At 42.6% G+C, this 27,559-nt stretch overlaps 1 protein-coding gene across 3 annotated transcripts in view; it reads left to right on the forward strand.

The window, feature by feature from the left end:
• The first annotated feature begins 326 nt into the window (after positions 1 to 326).
• The window catches only part of LOC111155978 (pyridoxal dependent decarboxylase domain containing 1), a 53,186-nt gene continuing 25,953 nt past the window's right edge, over positions 327 to 27,559 (forward strand). Inside the window, exons 1-7 of one of the 3 annotated variants that reach the window (XM_022516473.1) lie at positions 327 to 391; positions 16,752 to 16,825; positions 17,351 to 17,413; positions 19,345 to 19,425; positions 21,286 to 21,432; positions 22,993 to 23,182; positions 26,419 to 26,487. In XM_022516473.1, the coding sequence (XP_022372181.1) occupies positions 371 to 391; positions 16,752 to 16,825; positions 17,351 to 17,413; positions 19,345 to 19,425; positions 21,286 to 21,432; positions 22,993 to 23,182; positions 26,419 to 26,487 (645 nt within the window). In that variant the 5' untranslated portion in view covers positions 327 to 370. Of the gene's footprint in view, positions 392 to 16,751; positions 16,826 to 17,350; positions 17,414 to 19,344; positions 19,426 to 19,544; positions 20,586 to 21,285; positions 21,433 to 22,992; positions 23,183 to 26,418; positions 26,488 to 27,559 lie in introns of those variants that run through there. The other 2 variants (XM_022516474.1, XM_022516475.1) reach the window with 2 other exon arrangements.

Here is a 27,559-nt window from a genome sequence, read left to right on the forward strand (position 1 = left end):
CTGCGATGGGCTTCTGAGTGTTGGGAACGACTCCACAGTGCCTCCCCCCCCTCACCTGGGAACGTTAGGGCTGGCCGGTGTGACGGCCAGGTACGGAAGCCCAGAGGGCCCCGCCCACCCCTGAGGGGCCCCGCCCACCCCGAGGGGCCCCGCCCACCCCGAGGGGCCCGCCCCGCCTCCCCGCCTCCCCCAGCCCCGCAGATTTCCCACCCCGCGGCGACGCCAGGCAGCTCCTCCTCGTCTCCGCCCCGCCGGCCGCGGCCGCGGGGGACGTCAGCGCTGCCAGCGTGGATACCGCGGCGGGCCGCGGGAGGCGGAAGTAGCGCTCGGACCGCGGAGCCTCCATCGGGCTCCGCCGGCCGCCTCAGCCATGGACGCGTCCCTGGAGAAGGTCCGTACTCGGGCTGGGGGGAGGGGGTAAGTGGCGGCGTTGCGGCCCGGGGTCTCCTGGCTCCGGGGCGACTGTTTCCCGGTCGCGAGCTGCCATTGTGACCGGGGAGGGGCCCAGGGGCTAACTGGCCCTGCCTGAGGAGGCCTGGCCGCGAGGGCGTCCGGCTGGGCGCTCGCGGCTGAGGCCTGGTCACGTCATGGGGCCGGGAGCCCCTCGGGTCCCCGTGGCCCGAGAGAGGCCGGGCCGGTTCTGCGCCTAGCCGGGTGCGGGAGCCGCGGGGCCGACCTTGGGGCCTGCCCGAGCTCGGTTCCCCCTTTCGGGTGACAGCTAGCCACTTGCGGCCCCAGAAGAGCGTGGACAGAAGCTCTGGTGGTTTCGGAGCCAACTGCAAGCCTGTAGGTTTTCTGTGGTCTCCAAGTCAGGGGGGAAACAGGGTTGAAGCAGTGGGTTTCCAACTTCAGCATGACTAGGGATCCCCTGGGGCCGTTGGTAAACAGCCAGATTTTCGGCCGTGGGATCGGACCCTCAGTGGGGGCGGGACGGGGATCTGCCTGTTTAACAAGTTCCCGCACGTGATTCTGACGCTGTAGTTTGTGAACACCTGTGAAGAGCCCCCTCCTCCCCTGGCCCCGAGGTCAAGAAGGGGTGGGTCTTCTGTAGGTGGTGAGTTGCGTTTTGGGGGTTACTGCTATTCCCCCTTTCCGGTGGGGGAGTGGGTGGGAATCCGAAGTGCCCAGATAGCCTCGCTTTCCTCTGGTTTGCCCTGGGGGAGCAGGTGCGGGATGTACCTGGCTCACTGCTCTGGCAAGGGGGATGGATTCTACTTGTCCCTGATTTAGGGCTGGTAGATGAGAACCAGAGCTTGGATACCTGTCTTCCCTCCAGGTTCTTCGTCTTCGAGCTTGTGAGTCCGCTCGTGCAGACCCTGTTCTTTCGTGCATGCAGAATTCGGGAGCAGTGCTGCCTTATTTTGGTTTTGAACTGGCAGAAATGTCACACTTTGTCATGGTGTTCCCCCCCCCCTCCGGCCCCCCAGTGTGGCATCTGCTGTAGATTGGTTCTCTTGTCACTGGAAAGTTGAAGGGAGTAGTTGTACCAGTTCAGCCGGATGTATAGCTTACACCTCATAAATTGCGTGGAAGGTTTCTTATAAATTGGGTGGAAGACAGTCAAGAATAGAAGAAGATTATGTTTTTAACCTTATGTATTTTGCTGGCTAGGAATAAAGTCTTTCCAGGCTTTTGATTAGTACACGGTGTCTACCTTGTGGTACCTTTTTTTTTTTTAAATTTATTTGACAGAGAGCAAGCACAAGCGGGGCAGCTGCAGGCAGAGCGAGAGGGAGAAGCAGGTTCTCCTCAAAGCCAAAGGCAGATGCTGAGCACCGAAGCCACCCAGGCACCCCTACCTTGTGGTACTTTTGAGTTACAGGCTAGGTCAGTGATTCTCAACCACAATTGCAGTTTTGTTCCCTAGGGGACATTTTGCAGCTTGTTTGAAGACATTCTGGTTGTCACAGTTTGGGGGGGGGGGCAGCTGGAGGTGCTGCTGGCGCCTAGTGGTTAGAGGCTAAGGATGCTGGTGAACATTCCACCTTGCATAGGACAGCCTCAATACCAGAGAATATGTGCTTAAAATGTTAGTCATGCTGAGGCTGAGAACCCCTGGTCTAGGTCACCTGTATTAGGCCAGTAGTTGAATATAAAATGATACTAAAATTGCCTCTTCTGTGTTGTGTCCTGTCCAGTTTCATAAGACAGGATGGGCGTTGTGTCTTTTCAGTTAGAAACCTAAAGAACTGGCGTGACCTTTCCTCCAAGAATAGTTTCTTACAGGCAAATCTGCAAAAACAGTGGGTTGGAATCCCGCTTTAAAAATACTACTTTTCTGGCGTTTAATTAGTCGATTATACTGGTTTCTCCCTATAAATGTTGATTGATGCCAAAGGATCGTAAACTCCAAATGAGGATCTGAAGTGCGATGAAATTCCAGAGTGCCTACGGCTGGAGCATTCACAAAAATGGCAGTGATCTCTGAGGAATTCAGAATGTGTGGGCTGGAAGTTTCTGCCTTAGGCCAGTGTGGAAATTCTGAATGCAAGTGTTTGAGGACTAAGACTGTGTCTTATTTTTATATTCCCTGTTCACATCTAATGAGCGATTTCGGTTGGTGCTAAGTGGGCAGAAAAGAAAAAGAATTGCTATGTGAACGTTGAGGGTTTCATGTTCTGAAAAAGAGTTTGAATCAAAGTAAAAACATTGAATTGTGTCTGCTATTCCTGTTTCTTTGAGGGATAGGCTGTTCTGCTAAATTGTACATTGCTAATATAAAACTATTTGAGCAGTTCTGAATGGTCCCATTTAAACGGATCCTTGCATAATTTACACTGGCTACAGAAACCACAATGTTACTTGATTCCCATCCTCTAATTTCAAGTAATAGCTCTCTCTGAATGTAGTAGTCCGTCCTCATTTAGTACAATCAGTCAGTACATTTCCTTTGGTCCAAATATAATCCTGTACGCTTGCCTTTTCTTTACATAATATGTAGATGTGAGACCTGCCATGACAGAGCCGTTTTCTTGTCCTGACCGCTCCTCTTTCCCAGTACTCTCCGCTGTATCTGAAATTAGTGAAGTCTCAAGAAACCAAGACAGGTCAGTTGAAGGGGCAAGGCATTCGGACTGGAAGAGCAGGTGTAGGAGCCTCAGCCCCCCAGTACTCTGTGTCCAACTCATTAAGGGGCAAGGCCCTGTCTCATAGTCTCATAGTGTTTTCTTAGGTTAATAATCAAGTTTTAAAAATGCCACAGGAGGGGCACCTGGGTGGCTCAGTGGGTTAAAGCCTCTGCCTTCGGCTCAGGTCATGATCCCAGGGTCCTGGGATCGAGCCCCGCATCAGACTCTCTGCTCAGCGGGGAGACTGCTTCCTCCTCTCTCTCTGCTTGCCTCTCTGCCTACTTCTGATTTCTGTCAAATAAAAAAAAAAAAATGCCACAGGAAATAACAATTCTGATGCTTTAGATCTTAAGTTAACACACGTGCATACACTTTTCAGTAAAGACCTGCTCCTTTAAACTTGTACAACAGCCCAGACCTTTTCCTGTTCCTTAATAAAGCTTGTTCTTCCTGGGTATTATGTTTGGACAAAGCGTATTGCAATTTATTTGCATTTACTTTAATTCCAGCCTTGAGTAAACTTAAACTCAGCTGTGCTGGCATGCTGGGCTGGATAATGCCGTGTTGGGAGAAGCTGGCCAGTGCATTGTAGAATGTTGAGCTGCATCTCTGGTCTCCATCAGTAGCATTTCTTGTAGTGTGAGAACCAGAGTCGGCGAATGAAGAAGTTGTTCCCTGGCAGGTGGGGAGACTGCCTCTGGTTGAGACCCACGGACTTAGAAAATCTGAAGCTGCACCGTTCAGTAGGGGAGACACTAGCTGTATTTGGCTTCTTAAATTTAGATTAGTTAAGATTAAAATCTAGAATGCAGTTCCTCAGTTGGCACTTTTCAAGTGCTCTAGAGTGACGGTGTGGCTCGTGGCCGCGCAACCGGACAGAGCGGACATAGAACATTTCCGTGACCACAGACGATTCTCTTGGGCAGCACTAGGAGTGGGGCTCGTTTATTTGTTGCATATTTACTTTTTGTCTCTGCAAGAGGCAACTTTGACCTTGCTTCTGATCAAAATAATTGTAACCCAACCCATTATATTTTCCTGTACTCCTTCTAAGCAAAACTTCGCCCCCACTCCCTTTGGATCTGTTTTTGGAAAATTGTTTCATCTTACTGATGGTAAGTTTTTAAGGAGCAATAGGAGCGTGACTGGAACGTTCCTGATTATTACTGATAAAGACGACCAGAATTTCTATTTCTGTTTTGTATTTTAAAAGCGCACAAAAGGAATACCTATTAGCCATGTTTGAAATAACCATTCTCAAATGAAAAAAAAAAAAAAAAGAGGGGGAAAGAACCATTTTCTGTGGTTTGACTTTGTAGACCTTACAAGAAAAGGGGACGGGAGATGATGGCCTATAATTTTGACATTAATTTAAAGCTGATTCCTATGTCATCCTCGTGTAAGGGTTTTGCATACAGGTGCTTGGTGGCCAACGTCGTAAATGATTATCAAATGCTGGGTTTCTGGGAAAATATGGTACAAAGTTCCTGATCCTGAAAATTTATGGCCTCGGGGATTTTTTATTTATTCAAGATTGCAGAGGCAGTCAGTGACTGAGCCATTGATGGTCCATTGTGTGTGCCACCAGATCTAGGATTATGAGTTAAAATTATAGAGAGGAGTTGCCTGTGTTTAATGTCAGCTGTTTTCACCTAAAGCAGTGGCCTGCTTTGAGTTATAATTTTTCTTGAAGCTATGGTCAGAGCCCCGTGCTGAGAGAAACATGAAGTGAGTACGACCTGATCCTTGCAGGAGGTTATGTTCTGGTAGGGGCATACCTGTTTCGACAAATCCTTCTATAGCATGGTGGGATAACAAGTATTAAGGATAAAAAGGGGAATGCATGGAATTGAGTGGCCAGGAAAGATTTTTGTAGAAGAGATTCTTTAGGTAGACTATCAGAACCCTGTCTTTTCTAGTTTCTAAAAAATGTAAATAAAATGTAAATGCTTACTTTACAATACAATTGTGCCTCATATTAATTGCTGGTAGATCATAAGGGAAAGGAAACCCATTTTCACATTTTGAAGTTTAAATCAGATATTTAAAAAATATGTTTCCAATCACTTTGAAAATATCCAAAATCTAGCTTACATCTATTTTTCCAAGCAATATTCAAAACAAAATGTTAATTATTTTTTATTTTTTTGTTTGATTTCTGTTTTGTGGTTTTTTGCTTTATTAAATGCTAAATATTTAGTTGCCTTAAAGTTGCATAGTCTTTGTGGTCTAGCCTGGGACTCTGTCCACTTTTTATTTCTGTGGAAAATGCATTCTGAGTTTAAAAGAACTGAGGGAGGAGTATACTCTTCTAATAAAACCTTCTTCCTATATGCGGAAAAGCAGAAACAGCAAGATAAAGCCTTCACTTTAAAATGTAACTCCTGGGGCGCCTGGGTGGCTCAGTGGGTTAAGCCGCTGCCTTCGGCTCAGGTCATGATCTCAGAGTCCTGGGATCGAGCCCCGCATCGGGCTCTCTGCTCGGCAGGGAGCCTGCTTCCTCCTCTCTCTCTGCCTGCCTCTCTCCCTACTTGTGATCTCTCTGTCAAATAAATAAATAAAATCTTTAAAAAAATAAAATGTAACTCCTTGGGGTGGCTCAGTTGGGTTGAGTGTCGGACTCAATTTCAGCTCAGGTCTCGATGTCAGGATCTCAGGGTCATGAGTTCAAGCCCCATGTTGGGCTCCCTGCTGGGTGGGGAGCCTACTTAAAAAATAAAATGGGACTCCATGACATGGAACATTTAGCCATAGTGACCTAGGACCGTAGCGAGACTGAAATACTTACTAGACTGTACATTGTATTAGGTGGAATCCTATGAGGTTGTGTGGGTTTTGTTCATTAAAAACAGTTGAATGTAGGCACTTTCACAGTTCAACCTTGAAGGTCTGAAGATGCATAGATACCACACAAAGGCTTCAGAATCGGTGGGTTCCTTTCCTCAGAGAGACGTGGCTAGGAGCGTTAGCCTTACAGAGTTCCCATTCAGTAAGGGACAGAGTGATACTGGTGAGGATAATGGGTATCTTTATCTTTCTGATTCCATCCCCACCAGGTCCTAGGAAGCACTCCCTATAAGAAGCACATCTCAGTGAAAGACTTCTATTTTCAAGGGACTCTAGCTTGCTTTTTTGTAGGCAGTTTTTTTGTGTGTTCCAGAATGAGTGTGTGATTCCGGATGAACTAGTAAATGTCTTAGAAATAGAGCTTGCCTGGTGTGTGGTACTTTTCCATCTGTGTGGTTGTTGGGAAGCATTTATTCATGATATATATAAAGCCTGAATGGATTGATTCTTCAGAGGAGTGGTCTTTAGGAATACATTGTTGAAACTTAGACTTGAATCCCTAGCGTTCCCAACACGTATCTTAAGGCGAGTGATCTGAATGCCTTTCTAAACCCTCTGCATGCTTCTGTGACAGGTTTGATCTGATGTTACTGACTGCTGCCTCCTTATCTCTACCAGATTCTTACTTCCCTGCTATTTTTGCCCCTTCTTTTCCCCCATATGTTCTGTTTTGCCTCTCCTCTTGATGAATTGGTAAGATTAGATCCTAATGCCTGATGGAATATTTGAATATTCTTCAACTAGGAATCTTAAGCTCCTTAATGAGCCAGTGATTACAGTATGTCTTCCTGTTCTCACAGACACACTCAAGCAGAGTCTGTGATAGTTAAAAAGGTTTTCTAAGAGTATCCACTTCTTAGAAGACACAGACAGTAGTGCCTAGTTTTTTGTTTTTTTTTTTTTAAGATTTTATTTATTTGACAGAGATCACAAGTAGGCAGAGAGGCAGGCAGAGAGAGAGGGAGAAAGCAGGCTCCCCGCTGAGCAGAAAGCCCGATGTGGGACTCTATCCCAGGACCCTGAGTTCGTGACCCAAGCCGAAGGCAGAGACTTAACCCACTGAGCCACCCAGGTACCCAGTAGTGCCTAGTTCTTAGTGAAAAACTGTTCTGTTGAAATCAGGCAAAAGTATTTACAAATGGAGAAATTGAGATGCCAAGACGGCAAGCCAGGTTTGCAAGGCACTATATCAACTTCCCAGAGAATCCCTGTCAAAAATTTTCTCTTGTCCTTGACCTGAAAGGAACAGCTGTGTTCCTGGAGCGGCTGCTTGGTGCTGCTCAGAGATGCGTAGTGTTTGGGGTGCTTGTTGAGCTAGTGCTGGATAGCAGACACTGTGTCTTCACTGGGGAGGAAAAGAAATGATTTTAAGAGAGTTGATGATAGTTGCATGATTATCACTTTGTGGGATTCACCCTGTTTAGAAAGATGTAGAAGGCCACAGTAGTTAGTATGTTAGAAAGGATTTTGGGGCGCCTGCGTCAGTTAAGCTGTCGGTTAAGCGGCTGCCTCTGGCTTAGGTCATGATCCTAGAGTCCTGGGATTGAGTCCCAGGATCAAGTCCCGAATTGGACTCCCTGATCATTGGGGCATCTGCTTCTCTGCCCCTTTCCTTGCTCATGCTTTCTCTCTCGCTCGCTCACTCTCAAATAAAATAAATCAAATCATTTAAAAAAAAAAAAAAACCCAAGCAGGATTTTAGAGTTTTTCTGATTGCTTGGATTGAAGAAAGGGGGTGATTTTTTTTAAAGATTTTTGTTTATTTATGAGAGAGAGCACGAGTGGGGTGAGAGGCAGAGGGAGAGGGAGAAGCAGACTCCCCTTTGAGCAGGGGGCCCGATGTGGGGTTAGACCCCCGGATCATGACTCGAGCCGAAGGCAGATGCTTCACCGACTGAGCCACTCAGACTCCAAGGTGGTGATTTTTTTCTTTTAGCATGTCTAATGCATATGTTGTAAACTAGCGCTTGATGACACCACAGTCTTCTGTCCACTGTGAGCAGCTGGCGTTCTCATATGCCTTAGTTCTTCTTCGGCAATAGTCCTAGAACTCCTCAATTATGAACATTCCGCCAATGAAAACGTTTATTAAAACTAGAGTATCACTTCTATTGATGAATGTTGTGCTTTTTAGATTTTAAGATTACATTTTAGGCTTCCTTTTCCCCTCTCTTCAGGGGTCTGTCTCTTTTTAAAGGGTTAGCTCTGTATTTCCTAAATAGCCATTATTCATATGCCATTTTTGAATTTTGCCACATCAGTATGCCATTTACACTATTATTTGCTTAATGTTTCTTCTAAATTGACTTTAAATCGGTTCACCCACCTTTTTAAAATTGAGGGACAATTTATGTGTAATAAGAATACCCACTTTGATGATCCAGGTTGCATTTTGGCGGTTATACACAGACATAGAATCACGAGCACGATCAAGATATGGAACATTCGCATCTCCCCTAAAAGTTCCCTTGTGCCTCTTAACAGTGGGTCCCAGATATGCTTTCTGTTCTGTAATCTGCCCCCGTTTTTATCTTTTTTTTTTTAAAGATTCCATTGATTTATTTTGACAGACAGAGATCACAGATAGGCAGAGAAGCAGAGAGAGAGAGAGAGAGAGGAGGAAGCAGGCTCCCTGCCGAGCAGAGAGCCCGATGCGGGGCTCGATCCCAGGATCCTGGAATCATGACCTGAGCCACCCAGGCGCCCCTCTGCCCCCGTTTTTATTTTTTTATTTTATTTTATTTTATTTTATTTTATTTTTATTAAAGATTTTATTTATTTATTTGACAGAGATCACAAGTAGGCAGAGATGCAGGCAGAGAGAGAGAGGAGGAGGCAGGTTCCCTGCTGAGCAGAGAGCCCGATGTGGGGCTCCATCCCAGGACCCTGGGACCATGACCTGAGCCGAAGGCAGAGGCTTTAACCCACTGAGCCACCCAGGCGCCCCCTGCCCCCGTTTTTAAACTTAGATTTTGCTAAACAGTAGTGTCTAAGAATTCAGGGTTCAAGGTGTTATTTTTTTTCTCCTAATTCATTTGAAAGTAAGTGTATGATTTTTGCTGTCACACTTGGTTCCACTGAGGAAATGTATACAAGAGCTCGATTAAGCATGCTTGGAAGCTGTGAGAACATTCTAAAATTGACTGTAGAGCAGTTGTTGTTGAATTTTATGCCCTAAAATTCTTTTTCTACTGCAGTTTCCACTTTTGAAAGGTTCTTATAAACAACTTCTTGGTAAATAAACTTTATTAACAAATGATTATTTATCTGCTTGGTAATAACTCCCAACATCCGTGCCACAGGTTACATCCTGTATATGGGATGTCAAATCAACTTAGCAGGTCATGATCAGCAGGTTTTTAAAAATGAAAAAGAACTTGGGATGCTTGTGTGGCTCAGTCAGTTAAGCACCTGTCTTAGGCTCCAGTCATGATCCCAGAGTCTTGGGATCGAGCCCCGCATCGGGCTCCTTGCTCAATGGGGAGCCTGCTTCTCCCTCTCTGCCTGCCACTTCCTCTGCTTGTGCTTTCACTCTGTCTTTCTGTCTCTCGGACAAATAAATAAAATCTTCTTCAAAAAATGAAATAGAACAAAACAAATAGGATGTATTTCCAAATAAGGGTAGGAATAGTGCCAGCATTACTTTATACTGAATTAATACATTTCTAGCCTAGAGCAAAAGTAAGTGATTTTTTTTTTCGTTAATCCCTGCAGCCCTACTCCAGATAAATTTGGAACTTCTACTAGCTTTTGGAAAACTTGAGAATTACTCCATGACTTCTTTTACTGTTTTCCCTTGCATTTGACTCTTGACTTTTTTCCTCCAACATTTGAGAACTTTAATTCATGATGTTTTAACATTACAAGTGTAATATTTCTTCTGATAGTGGCAGGGTATTTTGCTCTTCCACACTGACTGAAAGTGATGAAAATCACCTAGTATAAAAATGGCTCTTGGGCGCCGGGGTGGCTCAGCGGGTTAAGCCTCTGCCTTCGGCTCAGGTCATGATCCCAGGGTCCTGGGATAGAGCCCCACATCAGGCTCTCTGCTCAGCGGGGAGCCTACTTCCCTACCTCTCTCTTTCTCTGCCTGCTGCTCTGCCTACTTGTGATCTGTCTGTCAAATGAATAAATAAAATCTAAAAAAAAAAAAAAGGTTCTTAAATGTTTGAAAATAACGAATGGTGGAGCTTGTTTTACAAAATGAGCTGTTGCAGTTCTGTGACAATTATCGTACAAACAATTGAATGGTTCATCTTTAGCCTTGAAATTGCATTAAGCCATACCACGTGCTTTTGTGAGACATAATTGAAGCAAAAATACTGAATCTACTTCATTACACAGCAGAATCAGCCGTAACTGAAATATAATTTATGAATTTACAATCTGACAACTAACAGTCTAATAGCTGTCTCTGCATCATCAGTAATGAGCATGTAGTGGTTTTGTGATTAGGTACACACACTTTGTAAATGCTTTGTTGCACTGTTTTAACAGTCTGACGGCTGCAAGTCTCTTTAAGACTTAGGGATCTGGGTGAGCAGAGGCCATGGGTGTCCAGCTCAAAAGTCTGAGTTGACCTCCTACTCCTAGAAAAGCATCTGAAAACCCCCCACACTCACATACTTTACAGCCTGGATTGGCTTGCTTAAGGTCGGTAGGAAAGACAATGGAAAGGAAACGGCTAAAGGCCCCTGGCCTCTAAAGGATTGGTTGGAATCTGTTGACCTTTTCGTTAACAGAGGGACCTTTTTTCCTGAAGTTGTTCCTGGTAGGCCCCAGATTTTCAGTCAGGTCACTTTGTTCAAGATTTCAATGAGGGGAAAATGGATTCAGATGTGTTTATAGGTAGGAAAAAAAGTCTTTGGCAATACTTGGACTTCAGGTGCACTCTTTGCAAATTATACGTTGTCTTTGATTTTACCTTGTAACTCAGACAGCCGTGACCATAGACATTTCCATGGGCTCCACTGGATGGAACAAGGGCATGAGCTGTGGAATGAACGTTTTAGTCAAGGCCAGGGTAACTGTACATCCTGGTTGGCCCAGGACTCTCCCAGTTTATACCTATTGTCATGTCTTAGTTATTAATAGTGCTTCCTTCACTCTTGAAAATGCCCTGGTTTGGAGATAAGTTTTGGTCATCTAGTCATCTAGTTGACACTGTGAATTTTTCCCACTAAGGAGAGCCTTCTGATACACTTTATCTAGCTGAAAACATTAATCAAGGAAGGATCATCTTAACACGAGGTCTGGGGCACTTGGATGGTTGAGTCAGTTGAGCACCTGACTCCTGATCTCAGCTCAGGTCTTGATCCCTGGGTCATGAGTTCAAGTTCTGCCTTGGGCTCCATGCTGGGCGTGGAGCCTACTTTTAAAAAAGTTAGTGGGAGGCCTTAGCTCTAATTAAGACTTTTGAGTACAGGGCTTTTTCAAAGTGTGAGTAGCTTTGTTTACTTATTTTATAAAATTGAAAAGCAGTATTGCCTAGTGGTTAAGAGCACTAGTGGTTAGGGTAGTACAGGCTTTGTTTTAAATTCTGGCCTTACACCCCAATGTTTATAGCAGCAATGTCCACAATAGCCAAACCGTGGAAAGAGCCTAGATGTCCATCCACAGATGAATGAATAAAGGAAATGTGGGATATATACATAATGAATATGACTCAACCATCAAAAAATGAAATCTTGCCATTTACAACAATGTGGTTGGAACTAGAGGATATAATGCTAAGTGAAATAAGTCAGAGAAAGATAATTATATGATCTCACTCATATGTGGAATCTAAGAAACAAAACAGAGGATCAGAGGGGAGGGGAGGGAAAAATAAAACATAGATGAAGTAAGAGAGGGAGATAAACCATAAGAGACTCTTAATCTTAGGAAACAAACTGTGGGTTGCTGGAGTAGAGGGGGGTGGGGCGGTGGGGTAACTGGGTGATGGACAGTGAGGAGGGCCCTTGATGTAATGAGCACTGGGTGTCATATAAGACTGATGAATCACTGAACTCTATCTCTGAAACTAATAATACACTAAGTTAATTAATTGGATTTAAATTAAAAAAATAAATTCCGGCCCTAAAGCATACTAACTGCCTTTGGATTAGTCAGGAAATAATACATATAAAAGTATTAGTTGGCGTAATGCCTGGAATATAGGAAGCAGTCCAGTAACTGTTAGTAATTAACAAGGATCACAGATCTCATTTAGCCCTTTTTCTGTGCTACATCCTGTGCTTGGTGCTAAGGAATAAAAAAAAAAAAATGCTAAGACATTCTTCCTAGGAACCTAGCACAGAACACTACTCTTTTCCCCCTCAAGAGCGTAAAACAATCTTAATCTAAATACTGAATAATAGATACCTTTTTTTTAAACAAGCAGTCTACATGTATGTATGTATGTAAAGATTGTATTTGTCAGAGAAAGAGAGCACAAGCAGGGGAACCACAGATGGGGAGAAGCTCCCGCCGAGCTAGGAGCCCCATGTGGGGCTCGATCCCAGGACCCTGGGATCGTGACCTGAGCCAATGGCCGACTCGTAACTGACTGTGCCACCCAGACATCCCCTGATACACAAACTTAATCATTCACACATTTAGGTTTGTGTCTGGCTATTGCCCTTCTGTTGTGTATCAGCAACTGCCTTGTCTGGCACTGTAACAGGAACTGAGGATAAGAAATATGAATTAGAGAATCATAGCTGCCCTCACTAGAAGCCCGAGGAGGCATGGTTTTTAGTTTGAAGGAACCAATGAACAAATACACATTTTTCTTAGAGCATTCCTTGACGGAGCGTATTATTATCCTGCAGCTGGGTAACACTTTATATTTTGGATTTCTCCAGTTAACAAGCCCTTGAGGGTGTGTGGCATTGGAGTCCCATCACACTCAGATTTAATTTACTGAAAGTTAACTATAAATGTTATTTTCCCTAGCCACCCACTTTCCGCCAGCTGCTCCACCCTCGACTTCGCTTCCTAAATGAGAGGAGGAGCCAGAACAATTTAACTGTAAGCCATTCCTCTCAGTGAGCCCGGGCTCTGTACAGAGAGACTCACACCGGAGAACGCAAAGCTGTGTTTCCCTCCTGTGTCTTGTCATCGCATGTGAATTCTCGTGTTTAAAAATAAGTACTGTTCATAAGAAGCGAGTTCTAAACTAAGTCAGCTATTTTGTGTACTTTCAACTGAAAAACCATGTTCCAGTCCTATAGGAAAGCGCTAGCCGTGTTGTACTTAGAGCCGGTGTGTTGATGCCCATTATGCTCTGTCTTCCGAAGGGGTTTCGGATGTAACATGACTGTCCAAGAATCAAGCCGGCTTGAGGCCCCTAGTCTTGCAAAAACACTCAAAATGAGTTGTCTGAATCACTGCCTTCAGGGAGCTTATAATCTAATTGGAGAGAATATACTGGAAAGATCATCTCTAAAACAATCTGCAGTAAAGGATGTCAAGGAATCACAAGGATAAATGGCAGTTGCATATTAGAATGGCCCCGGTTTCACATGTTCTCTTCCATATACACGTGTTTCTGTTCCCATAAATACAGTTCTTTTTGTCAGGCACCAGATCCAGAGTCTATGGTTAAGCAGAAACAGTATTGCTGTCTTTAAAGAGAATACAAGAGAGTGAAGTCACAGTTTCTTGCAAGTATTGAATTGTGATTTAATAGATGGAAAGACAAAAGGCAGAAGGACCTTTCAGACAGGGCAAGTGTTACAAGCATGAAACAGGGATGTATGGTTCATCAAACAGACCTGTTTATCTTTTCATTTGGCCAGAAGATTGGGAACACCCTGGAGGGTCTCAGAGGGTAAGGGTAATGAGGAACATGACCAGTAGATGGAGGAGTTCAGATACATTCACTTGACCATTATCTGTTCCTCATCCTACTCACAATCATTAACTGAGAACACAGAGACCATTTGAGATTGTTTTGTAACCCATCTCATGGTTACATTAAAATTGTGAATTTTTTTTTTTTTTTTTGCAAACACCAGTTTTAAAATGATTTTTCTATCCTGTGTAAAAGTGTATTGGATGTGGCTACGCAGTTATTTTGTAATCTGTTTTGGGGTCTGTGTGATGTACCAGAAAGGTCAGAAACAGGAGTCAGGAAACCAGGGTTTTGGCACTGCTCTGTCACCCATTCGCTCTGTAACCTTAGGCCAGTCACTTTACCTCTCTGAATCTTCATTTCTTCACTTCTCAAATGGTACACCAGAGATTTACACGCTATACTTTACTTTTTTCTTCTTTTTTTCAGTGATTTCTTCTACAAGTGAAAGTTAAAACTCTTGTTGTAAAACAGATCTGATCTCCTTAGTGGGGCGCAGGAAGCTAAAAGCCCCAACTGCCTGTCCATCCCTACTTCCCCAAAGTTATTCCTGGAAGTCTTAAGACTCAGAAGAACACAAAGGGAAAATCCTTGGACTAGATCCCTAAAGTTAACATTTTTCCGAACTTTAACTGAGTAGCATTTTTTAAAAACAGTTTTGAGGAGAGGGGTGCCTCGGTGTCTCTGTCCCTTAAGCAAGTGTACAACTTTTGATTTTGGCTCAGATCTCTAGGTTGTGAGGTCGAGCCCCATGTCAGGCTCTGCACTGTGCATGAAGCCTGCTTAAGAGTCTCTCTATCCCTCTCTTAAACAGAACAAAACTTTTTTTTTTTTTTTTTTTTTTTTTTTAGATTTTATTTATTTGTTTGACAGAGACATAGAGAGGGAACACAAGCAGGGGGAGTGGGAGAGGGAGAAGCAGGCTTCCCACTGAGTAGGGAGCCCTATGGCTGCAGGCTCGATCCCAGGATGCTGAGATCGTGACCTGAGCTAAAGGCACATGCTTAACGACTGAGCCACCCAGGTGCCCCAAAACAAAACAATTTTGAGGAGATATGGCAATACTCACTGTAAAACAACCTATTGTACACTTACTTCATATAAGTTATGATTAGGTACAGTAGGCAGTCTGAAGGGAAAAAAGCATAAATACACTTGAAATGCACTTGAAGGGTAAGAGGGGAACAAAAGAAAGCCTCCATAACTCTTTGTAACCCAGCTTGTATGGAGATTCAAGGCAACTGGTTTGCCTTAAGATTGCTAGGGAGATTAAGAAGTAAGAAAGGGAAATGAGTTTATGTGTTTAATTTTGCAAGATGTTTTAGAATATTGTCTTAGTTATCTTTTGAATGGAAGTAAAAATTCACTTGGTACTAAAACCAGAAGAGAACAAAAAGACTTGAGCTGAAAAGACTCCCTCTGATCTGATGCCTGTCCTTCCAGTTCCCTTTTCTGGAGGCACTCACTGTGACCAGCTGTGGAAGCTTCCAGAGTTTTTGGAATCACTTCCAGATTTTTTTTTTTTTAAAGATTTTATTTATTTATTTGACAGAGAGAGATCACAAGTAGGCAGAGAGGCAGGTAGAGAGAGAGAGGGAAGCAGGCTGTCTGCTCAGTGGGGAGAGCAGAGAGCCTGATGTGGGGCTCGATCCCAGGACCCCGAGACCATGACCTGAGCCGAAGGCAGAGGCTCTAACCCACTGAGCCACCCAGGTGCCCCGGAATCACTTCCAGATTTATGAGGATATTAGTTTCCTGTGGCTACTGTGACAAATGAGCGCAAACTGGGTGCCTTAGGACAACAGAAATGTGTTTTCCCACGGTTCTGAAGACTAGAAGTTTAAAATCTGTATCCGTGGGCTGAAGTCAGGTGTGGGCAGGGCTGAACTCCCTCCAGAGGTTCGAAGGGAGAGTCCCTTCCTTTCTTGGGCCAGCTGATGTTGCCTGCCAGTACTCATTCCTTGGTCCCTGGCCCCATCATTCCAGTTTTTGAGACCAGACCTTCAAACCTCCCTCTGCTCTGTCTTCACATGGTCTTCTCTTGTGTATTTGTGTGTGTGTGTGTGTGTGTGTGTGTGTGTGTGTGTGTGTGTGTGTAGTCTCCTTCTACTTCTCTCTTAGCTGGATGCATGTGACTGCATTTAGAACTCACCTGGACAGTCCATCTCTAGATCTTTAACTTAATCACATCCGCAAGGACTTTGCCATATAAGGTAACGTTCACATGTTCCAGGGTACTACGTGAATTTGTTTGGAGAGGCCATTTTTCAGCCTACTATAGCGATAAAACAAATAGGATACTAATCATACTTCTCTGAACTTTGCTTCTAGCAGTGTAAAACTGGAATCATCTAACTAATTCAAGACTGGCTAAATGATGAAATAGCCATAGAGTCAGGTATAGTGTCACCACTACAAATGAAGTGGATATATACTGACATGGAACCATGTTCACTATAAAGTAGAAGAAAGCAAGTTGTAGGACTTCATAGCGGTGGCATGTGAGTTTAGAAAGATACATGTCACACCTGAGTGGCTTCCCCTGGGGAGTAGGAATGGTGGTTGTTTTGTTTTGTTTTTTTACCTGTTTGTACTTTGGAATTTTAAAATCAAATGTATTTTAGGGGCACCTGGGTGGATCAGTTGGTTAGGCATCTGACTGTTGGTTCCGGCTTAGGTCGTGATCTCGGGTCATGAGCTCGAGCCCCAGGTTGGGCTCAGTACTCAGCGAGGAGGCTGTTTGGGAGGCTCTGTCTCTCTGCCCCTCACCCCATTTGCACGTATGCACTCTGTCCCTGTCCCTAAAATAAATAAATAAAATATTTTTAAAAATTTTAACAAAAATAGAGAACTTGTAAAACAAGTACTTTATAATAAATTCATGTGTTTTATAATAACCCCAGAAGAAAATGGACTTGAGTTTTATTTTTCTGGATGAATTATGTTGCAGATGTAATACAGGATTATTGCAATTTAACCTTTTTTGATTTGTTGCCCAGATAGCAGACCCTACTTTAGCTGAGATGGGAAAAAACTTGAAAGAGGCCATGAAGATGCTAGAGGACAGTCAGAGGTGAGCCTGGAACAGAAGTGACCCTATTAAACATGTTCAGCCTGTTGTGAAGCTGGTGGCACTGGTTTCCTGCTGGTAAAAACACCTCTTGGTTTCACAATGTCACACTTAGCTTAGCTTCATCTGACTTTAAAGATGGTGTTTGTTTTGCATAGAAGGTACTTTGTAATTAAAAGATTTTGAAATTGTGGGGCAGGACTTACTAATTTTCAGTTCTGCCTGTTAAGAATTTCATTTACTTAACAGATTGATTTGAAGTCTGTAAATGCTCCTTGCTCTATGTTTAGGTCATATAGAGCATCAGCTAACCAAAAAATGGGTTAAAGTGTGTTCCTTTCCTGAAATTCAAACTGTACCCCAAACTGGGGCTAGGGCAACAGGACTGGGGCAAGAGATGTGGTAAACGTATTTCAAATCCTGTGTCAGTTACTAAGAGGTTAAAGGCAACATCATCACATGTTTACATGTTCAAATCTTAGAAATTTGATAAGGTAGAACAATCATTTTTTATTTCCTTTAAATTAGAAGAACAGAGGAGGAAAATGGGAAGAAATCATCAGGAGATATTCCGGGGCCACTCCAAGGCAGGTAGGTGACAATGAAGATACATATTTTAGTTGGGTATGTGTTTTCTTTAAATCGAGATTTCCAGACTATAGTTGATGGATAATTTTAGTTGTGATAAGCACAGAGCAAATTGAGAGTCCTGTACCGTGTCGTATCAGAAAACGGGAATGCCGTTGGCTAGTTGTGATAATGCTGAATCTGCCTGCTTCTCGCCCTTTCCCATTCAGCATTTAATTTAATTTCCCATTCAGAATTTAAGAACTTCAGGACTCAAAAGTGATGCACAAACTTAAAATTCTGTAACTCGACTGTCATACTTAGTTCATCCTTAAAGCCTGTCCTCTATTCAGTAGACTGGGCTTTATGGTAAGAGATAAGTTAATTTGATAAGACGTATCATTTTTATAATACAGTAAAATGAAAATGTCAGCTTCAATCTTTTGTAGGCAGGGTGATTTATATATATATTTTTTTTTGGCAACTAAGCCAATCTGTCCAGTGTGTATGGTTGAAGCTAGTAGGCAAAGATCAGAAAAATAAGTAGCTGTGTACCTAAGATATTCACCGGATGTTAAGACTCAGTCTGGAATTAAAGTCCCAGCCCAGCTTCCCTCAAGCTTTTTTTTTTATAACCAGGAAACTGCACATAGGTAAACAGTACAACTCCCTTCAATTATCCTTTGACCTGTATGTGAATATATGCAAGGTTGCAAAAGAGAAGCATGGAGGAAGGACCACTTGTGTCAATTAGTATCCTGTCTAATACACCCAGATACTAGCATTTTATGATAGGCTTCCTGCCTGTAGCCTGACTGTGCTGATCTGAAGCCCTTGGATGTGAAGTGAGTTCTGCAGCTGAGAGCACAAATCAAGTCCTGTCATCCCCCTCTTCTCACACCAATGGAAGAGAATGAAAGGGTTCTGCTGGTCCCACAGAAATTTCCCGGCAAGAGGTAGCAGCAGGGACTTCTCGAATTCTCAGAATGGGAAGGCATTAAAGCCACAGAGCGGGAGCAGTCACACTTAATAATGCTGACACCAACATGGGAGATCGTGTTTGCCAGGCACGGCGATAAACGTGTTCCGTGCACTGATTGTGTCCTCACAGTTCTGTAGTGGGGCTGAGGGAGTTTCAGCAGCTTGCTCAAGGTCACGTGCCTAGCCCCCACTCTCTCCACAGTGCCCGAGGGCCAGAGCCCCTCTCACATGAAGGTCAGCACCTTGGGGAGAAGGGGTATTAGGGCATTGTTTTGTCTGTGCTGCATTTTCAAAGAGATCCTTTTTGTTAGTCGTATTCTCATTAATGGAGTAATACTATTTTTACATTACAGTTACTACAAGTCACCTTGTCATTGCTTACTACCGTTGCCATTCAAATTCTCCTCATAAGTTTTCAACCCCTCATGTAATAAGCGTTTAATAACATATCTTGGATAGAAGTAAAACTGTTTGCACTCGAAGTAGATCTCCAGTTTCCCTGCCTGAGGGAGTGGGGGTAAGAAGCGATGTTTGCATTACATGTTTAAGTCTGTTAGAACAGCCAGGCAAGACTCCTCCGTGGAGGGAAAGCCATACCAGTGGCCTCAGAGTAGTCTTAGTCCCGCTGTGACCTTCCAGCATCTTAAAAAGACTGTGTTGGTTCTTTAACATGCTTATTAAATGTTCTCCTTGGACTCAAATGAACAGGTAGAGAAATAATGCTGACGTAATACTGGTGAAATTTCAGAGATCGATCTCCTGTTTGGGTGGAAGATTTAATAATGACATGGTTATATTGCGAATTCTGTTCATTTGAGGTTTGTTTTTCAAAGATGTCTAGTGTATCTCAAGCACATTCTTATGCTCAATTTAAAAAGAACAACTCGCCAGAGCTGGTTCAAGTGAGGGAGGTAGAGTGGTGAGGGATGTGTGCTCTTTCCACCCCACCCGTCAGCTCTCTTCTCGCTCTGCAGTGGACAAGACATGGTGAGCCTCCTGCAGTTAGTCCAGAACCTGATGCACGGAGATGAAGACGAGGAGCCCCAGAGTGCCCGGTAATGTGGACGGTTGGCAGCTCCTGTTTGAAAGTATATGCGTTCTTGATTTTGATAGTGATTGCATTCTTTTTTTTTTTTTTTCCCCTGTAAACAGTGATTGCATTCTTACAAGTTGCCAAAACAGAGCTATGTTTCATTCAGAGTTACGTGTGATATTAAAACAGTGGTCATTTCTTCCCTTTCGGAGAGACATTTAATATATTTTAGGGAACATACTTCCCTAGGAAGGAAGGCGCTCACTCAGACTCAATCCTGTAGTTTCTCTGGCATCAGGTCTTAGAGAGGGGCTGGCACAGAGACCAGAGAACACTGCTGAGGCCTTTCTGCCGCGGCTGGCTTCTGCCTCATGCTCCCGCCGCGGACCGCTGAGAACAGCAGCTGAATCTGTGGGTGGCAGGCCCCGCTGTCTGTGAATCATCCATTTATTTTTATTCATCTAACTTAGCTATTTATTTAGTTTCATGGTTAATTGTTTTACATTTCATTTGGGGGGAGATAAGTAATGGCATTCTCCTTTTTCAAATTTCAAACAATAAAAAAGGCAGTTTTCGGTCAGTGATACGATGGCATGTGTTACCTGAACCCAAAACTGATGTGAATTCCAAAATTACAGAGGCCTTGGATGAAAAGGGGAATTTCCTTCATACTCTTCCCCTCCCCCTCCACGCTTGTTCTCGTGTGTTCTTCAGAGATACCGTATGTGTATGTGTACACAAGCAAAGTCTCCGTTCCCTCCAGTCTGTAAATACTGTATGTTGTTCTGCACGTTGCTGTTTTCATTTATGTCTTGGAGTTTATTATTTATTGGTATACAAAGAGCTTTTGCCTATAAGAGCTGTTTAGTTTTCCTTTTGATGAATGAACCATATTTTATTTAACTGGTCTCCTGTTCATGTTTACTGTTGCAAGCATTGCGGCTGCCGGTAACTATACGTGTGCCATTTATCACACAAACGAGGGCTTCTGGGGATCGAAGTCCTAAAGTGGTATCTCTACGCCAGAGAGTTTGTATATTTGTAATTTTGATAGATACTGCCAAATTTCCTGTGGAATTATGCCAGTTTATAGGCCCACCAGCAGTGCATGAGAATATCTCTCTGCCCACACCTTGCCTACGAGGCTCTTAGCAGACCTAAGGACGGTCGCCAGTCCGCAAGGTGAGCAGTGATATGTCGGCATAATTTTAGTTCACATTTTCCTTATGAGTCAGGTTCGGTTTCTTTTTATGTATTTTAAGGCCCATTTATATTTCCTTTATTATGAAATATATCCTTTGCTCAGTATCCTGTCCAATTTTTTGGTCTTATCGATTTATACTTTTTGTAAGGGAAATTAGTCCTTCCATTTTAATTATGCATAAAATGCTACATGGGTCTCCTTGAATTTGCTGTATTGTTATAAACAGCCCACAGACAGTGTGTGTGTGGGGGGGATTGATCTTCATCTAATGATTCTTTGAGAAAATTTTCTGCCCAGTGTATCTCAGCACTATGCTCTGTAGTTCTTACAGCTGACATTTAATTTAAAAAAAATGGGGACAGAAAATTATTCACAGTTCGTATATTTAGTAGATATTCAATAAAAAGGATATATATCTCCTAGGATTTGAATTTTTAAAATCTTTTTGTTCCCCAGATTATCAGTACTTTATATACATGAATTTCCTAAATTTATCTGAATATTTGACTTCTAGGCCATTAAGTGGATTTCAAGTCCGACAGATTTCTGTGAAAACCCTGTGTCTCTAGGTTTTGTTTTATTGCTTTATTCCTATTTTAAATAAATAAATTTTTTAAATTAAAAAAAATAAAAATTTTAAATAAATACTCTTTTAATATAATTCATTTTGATTAATAGAATCCAGAATATTGGAGAACAAGGTCATATAGCTTTGCTGGGGCATAGTCTGGGAGCTTATATTTCGACCCTGGACAAAGAGAAGCTTAGAAAACTTACGACCAGGATACTTTCAGACACTACATTATGGCTATGCAGAATTTTCAGGTAAGGACACACATGAATTGGGTACAGACTTTTTTTTGGAGCTGTGCTACTTAAGTTCATGTCTGCTTTTTCCCTTTCCTCTTGAAGGGTTTCTTAATCTTTGAATGTCTCAGTTTTATTAAATGGGGATAACATTAATATTTATGTCATGGTATTGTTACGAGGATTAAATGAGCGAAGGAATGAGCATATGTCAAGAGCCAAGAACATATGCACATATAGTTTGGATAATGTCAGAGTTAGTTATTTTTAGGATTCCTGCTTGGCATATGTTGATAGAAGATAGAGTAGGAAAAATGCTTGAAGTATTTTTAATCAAAATATTAGCTTGGGCTTTAGTAGAAGGGAAATGGTGCCATAAGGAATTTGAGTGTGTGTTATGAAATGGAAATTTGCTTTATGCTCTGATAATGTTGGCATTATTAAGGAATTATAGCAGGTGAGGAGTCAGTAGAAGACACAGGACCAGTGGTATTTTTGTGTTTATGCTGTTACTTATAATGAAAAGAGATGTTTGCCTAACCCTATATGATTTAACGTGAGAGACATGCTTTCAGATGTTGGGAAAGAGCTTGGCCTGATGAGAATATAAACTGTATTGGTAACTGTATTGCAAAGAAGAAATTTTCTTCTATTCTAGTAATAGTCTACCACCTGTAATTGAAATTCTCTCTCCTTTTCTAGAAAGCAGACTGAGAAGAGTAATTGGCCCCAGGCAGATAATAGCAAAAGCAAAAGTTGGGTTGCCTAGCATTTTTGACAATTTTATTTACTTCGGATGTTTTAGGGCTAAAACTGCTAAGAAGCTTGAGTGTGTTATCTATGCTGGCCTTCTTGTAGAATAAGCCAAAACCACTATTTCAGCCTTTTTTTTTTCTTTAAGATTTTATTTATTTATTTGACAGAGAATGAGAGATCACAAGTAGGCAGAGGCAGGCAGAGAGAGAGGGGGAAGCAGGCTCCCCACTGAGCAGAGAGCCCGATGCAGGGCTTGATCCCAGGACCCTGGGATCATGACCTGAGCCGAAGGCAGAGCCTTAACCCACTGAGCCACCCAGGCGGCCCCGATTTTGGCCTTTTTACATCAGAGAGATTCCTCTTCTCTGCTGTTTTTCGTGGTCGCTGCTCTCTGTGGAATTGAGTACAGATGAAGGATCGTTGCCTCTCTTCTGAGGCATAAACAAAGATTTATGTATTTGAAAGAGTGAGCGAGCAGACGGAGGGGCAGAGGGAGAGGGTGACAAGCAGACTCCTTGATTGAGCAGGTAGCTCCTCCGAGGGCTCAGTCTCAGGACCCTGAGATCACGACCTGAGCCGAAATCAAGAGTTGGAGGCTCAACCGACTGAGCCGCCCAGGCGCCCTTTCTCTGTTCCTTATAGCCTCCAGCTGTAAGGTGTGGTCAGCCATCTATGATGCGGATGACCCCTATCTCCCTTTGACCATTCTAGGTACAGTTTCTAGGTTAAAAAGGAATTATTTCCAGGATTATAAGACTGGGATTGTAAAATCCGAGTTACCCAATGATAAGACCATATTGATATATGGCTGTCTCTTAACAGGTATGAAAATGGCTGCGCCTATTTCCACGAAGAAGAAAGAGAAGGACTTGCAAAGATCTGCAGGCTTGCTATTCATTCTCGTTATGAAGACTTTGTAGTGGATGGTTTCAATGTGTTATATAATAAAAAACCTGTCATATATCTTAGCGCTGCTGCTAGGCCTGGCCTGGGCCAGTACCTTTGTAATCAGGTAAGGTGGTATACGGTGGATATTTTAAAGCAATTGTGTTTTGTTCTGTCCTGAAACTTGATAGTATGTAATACACCCATTTCTTCAGCTCCAGTTTCAAGAGGAAAGAAACATATATGCTTGTTTTGTCGTTGTCAGCAAATATACTCAAGTATTTTAATGAATTTCCGGCTATGTGTGTGTCTGTGTGTGAAAAAATACATATATATATTTGAGAGAGAGCACACGCTCGTGCAAGTGGTGGGAAAGGGAAGGGGGGAGAGAGAATCTTAAGTAGGCTCCATACTCAGCGTGGAGCCTGATGTGGGGCTCAGTCTCACAACCCTGAGATCATGACCTGAGCTGAAATCAAGAGGTGGACACTTACCCAAATGAGCCTCCCAGGCGTGGGGTGTGTGTGTGTGTTCAGTTGCACAGAGGCAACCACAGTCAACATGTTTTTTTGTAGAGTTTTTACACGGTTATGTGTTTTTACGTGGTTACGTCTGGCTTTTTTCATTTAGTGTTATAACCAGTACATACGCTGTTTGAACAGTTCTTCCAACTGCAGTTTATTTATTTTTTTTTAAAGATTTTTATTTATTTATTTGACAGACAGGGATCACAAGTAGGCAGAGAGGCAGGCAGAGAGAGAGGAGGAAGCAGGCTCCCTGCTGAGCAGAGAGCCTGATGCGGGGCTTGATCCCAGGACCCTGAGATCATGACCTGAGCCGAAGGCAGAGGCTTAACCCATTGAGCCACCCAGGCGCCCCTGCAGTTTATTTTTAATATCTTCATAATATTCCTTTACGTGACTGTATGGTATTTTAAATACTGTTTCCCTTTTGGGCAATTAAAGTGTTCACCTTCTTTTATCTGACCATTTTCAGGTAATGCTTTTTCCATAGGATTATTATGGACATCTTTGTGTACATAACTTCTTCTGTATTAAGGAAATATTTTCTATATTATATTGTTTAAATAGATTTTCAGAATCTATCTAGAATTGCTAGATCAAAGAGCATTACCATTTTTTAATTTCATGGTACATATAGCCCGATTAGGGGGCCTACAAAAAAGTGTTCAGCCTCTTGGCCAAGATTGTTTTAAGGCAAAGCCATGGGATTAGAGGGTTTGTCTTTTGTAAGATGGAGGAGTCCTGGGGAGATACATGGGGGGAAACTCAGGGACTTAAGTTGATTAGGAGCTATGGTCATTGGTGGCAAGAAATTATGTCATTTTTTTTCCTTCCAGATTTTGTTTATAAGCAAGAGCAGGGAGAGGAGCAGAGGGAGAGGGACAACAGACTCTGCACTGAGCGCAGAGCCCAACGTGGGGCTTGATCTCACAACCCTGAGATCATGACCCAAGCCGAAACCAAGAGTCAGATACTTAACCAGCTGAGCCACCAGGCGCCCCTTATGTCCTCTTCTGAGTGCGTACAGAAAGAGCAGATTTATAATATCCTTACAAAAACCTGGAACACATTACTTCCTAATTACTACAGGCCAGGTTCTTATGGACCCACAGTTGTCTTGGGTCAGCAAGACAGTTGGGACAATTGGGACAGCGATTCCAGTTGGAATTGGGACATTGCCAATGCTTAGGAACAGCAATCCAATTTTCAAAAGCTGTATGGGGGCGCTGGTGTACTGTCACAAGACCATGCAACTCTTAGTCTTGGGGTCATGAGTTCAAGTCCCACACTGGGTGTAGAGCTTACTTGAAAAAAAAAAAACAACAACTGTATAAAGGTATTTTGTTAAGTCAGGCAGATGGCAGAATAGTATATATACAGTGGTCATATTCATGTTTTTTAAAGTGTTTATGTGTGGGGTGCCTGGCTGGCTCAGTCAGTGGAACATGTGACTCTTGATCTCGGGGTCATGAGTGTAAGCCCCACATTGGGCACAGAGCTTGCTTTAAAGAAAGAAAGTGTACATGTGCATGTTTTTCATATCAAAAAATATATTTTTTTATTTTTTTTAAGATTTTATTTATTTATTTGACAGAGATCACAAGCAGGCAGAGAGGCAGGCAGAGAGAGAGGAGGAAGCAGGCTCCCCGCTGAGCAGAGAGCCTCATGCAGGGCTCGATCCCAGGACCCTGGGACCATGACAGCCGAAGGCAGAGGCTTTAACCTACTGAGCCACCCAGGTGCCCCTCAAAAAATATTTTTATAAATACTTAGAAAATACTTAGAAGGTTTTATACTAATTTGTTAACAGTAGTGGCTTGATGGCTTATGGGGTGGGAGGGGATATTCACTTTAAACTTCTATATTTTTTATTGTGTGTTTGACTTGGGCTTCATTTTCATAATTTAAAAAGAAAATCCGCTAAGGGGGAGAAAGTGTGCTCATTAAATTTTTGGTCTCGAAATGGTACTACCAAGTCTTAGTTACATAGGACAATATGCTGCCACTGTTTAAAAATTTCTTAAACTATAAACTCCTCAAGGATTGGGAAGCTAAAAATAAAGAATATAAAATTTATTTGACAATTACTATCTCCATTCATAACACTGACTTCGTTTCTTTTAAGAAATGTACATCTGCTAATCCATATTTATTGCTTTTTTAGGAGTGGGTGGATCCATAAATGAGATCCTGTTCTTTGGATGCCTTTTGCTGGTGTTATTTGTCACTAATGCTTGGAGGAAGGATCCTAAATTATCTCCCAAAATGCTTAGAGCTTGGTTGTTTCTCGGTTTGGATGTGTTTTTATTCTTTGGTATATTCTGGAATATAACAAAGATAGTTACCCATTTAGAACACAAGTTGATAGTTATTCATTTTGTTGACACAGAATATTACATTGTCTGTATCTTCTTACAAAAATCTCAGTGCCTGGGTAGCTCAGCTGGTTAAGTGTCTGCCTTCAGCTGAGGTCATGATCCCGGGGTCCTGGGATAGAGGCCCACATCGGAATCCTGGCTCAGCCAGGAGCCTACTTCTCTCTCTCTCCCTCTCCCCCTCCCCTGCTTGTGCTTTCTCACAAGTGTGCACTCTCTCAAATAAATAAATAAAATCTTCAAAAAAAAAAAAAAAAAAAGAATTTCTGCTCCTGGAAATTCACCCTTTTTTTAAACTTGACTCTCTAGATGTACTTCAGCATCTGTTCATAATATTAAGAGTTCCTAAGGAGAGATATTGTTTAAAAAGGGTAATTTTGAGTTTCTTAGAGCCACATTCTTTAGGGGCGTAAGTGAATGGTGGCAAAGCTCTTTCTTACGAAATGGTGTGTTTCTTCTTGTAGCTCGGGTTGCCCTTCCCCTGCTTGTGTCGTGTGCCATGTAACACTATGTTTGGATCCCAGCATCAGATGGTGAGTTCTCTTTTTGGTTTGTAAAATAATACAGAATTGTTTTTGAAACCTTGTCTTCCTTTCAACTGAATTCTGTTTGCTGGCCTCCAGATAATTAGTGGCCTGTTCATTTATCACTTTTATCTTCCCACTGCATAGTACATGCTTCTGGGGTTGAATGTCCATCAAGGTTGGGTGATAGATAGATCAGGAGCACCTGCCTCTTAAGGAATCTTGTCATTACTGTATCATGTGCTCTAAGTAGTAACCTGGGAGTCCAATTAAGCACCAGAATTTCTTTTAAAGCTCATCCTTTGAATGGTTATCGTTGTTGTTTGGATTTGTAAATGGCAGATTTTAAAAATGAGGTTCTTTATTGTAATGTGGGGTTGGAGTTGGATTCTGCTTTTTTTTTCTTAATTTGTAAAATTTTAAATTTAAATTCAATTAATTAACATAGTGTATTATTAGTTTCAGTGGTGGAGTTCAGTGATTCATCAGTCTTACATAACACCCAGTGCTCATTACATCACATGCCCTCCTTAATGCCCATCACCCAGTTACCGCATCCCCCACTCCACTTCCCCTTTAGCAACCTTCAGTTTGTTTCCTGTGATTAAGAGTCTCTTATGGTTCGTTTCCCTCTCTGATTTCATCTTGTTTTTTTTTTCTCTCCCACCCCCTATTCTGCTGATTTTTAGACGTTCAAGTGTTAAGCCTTTCCATACTGAAGCCAGAAACAAAAGGGATAGATTTTAGGGTTCCCTGTTTCTTTTTCCAAGGTAGTTTGATCTTCTGGTTTGGATACATCAATGAGTAATATTGGAAATAAATTTTTGGTTATTTTGGGGGATTGAGAGAATATATTCTCATAAGTATTTAAAATTAGGGAAATATTTGTCCTGTATATATGCAGTTTTTTTTTAAAGATTTTATTTAGTTATTTATTTGACAGACAGAGATCACAAGTAGGCAGAGAGGCAGGCAGAGAGAGAGAGAGGAGGAAGCAGGCTCCCCGCTGAGCAGAGAGCCCGATGTGGGGCTCGATCCCAGGACCCTGGGATCATGACCTGAGCCTTCGGCTCAGGTCATG

Source organism: Enhydra lutris, unplaced genomic scaffold (genome assembly GCF_002288905.1).
Source record: "Enhydra lutris kenyoni isolate GAN:26980312 unplaced genomic scaffold, ASM228890v2 scaffoldscaffold45, whole genome shotgun sequence".
NCBI lineage: Eukaryota > Metazoa > Chordata > Mammalia > Carnivora > Mustelidae > Enhydra > Enhydra lutris.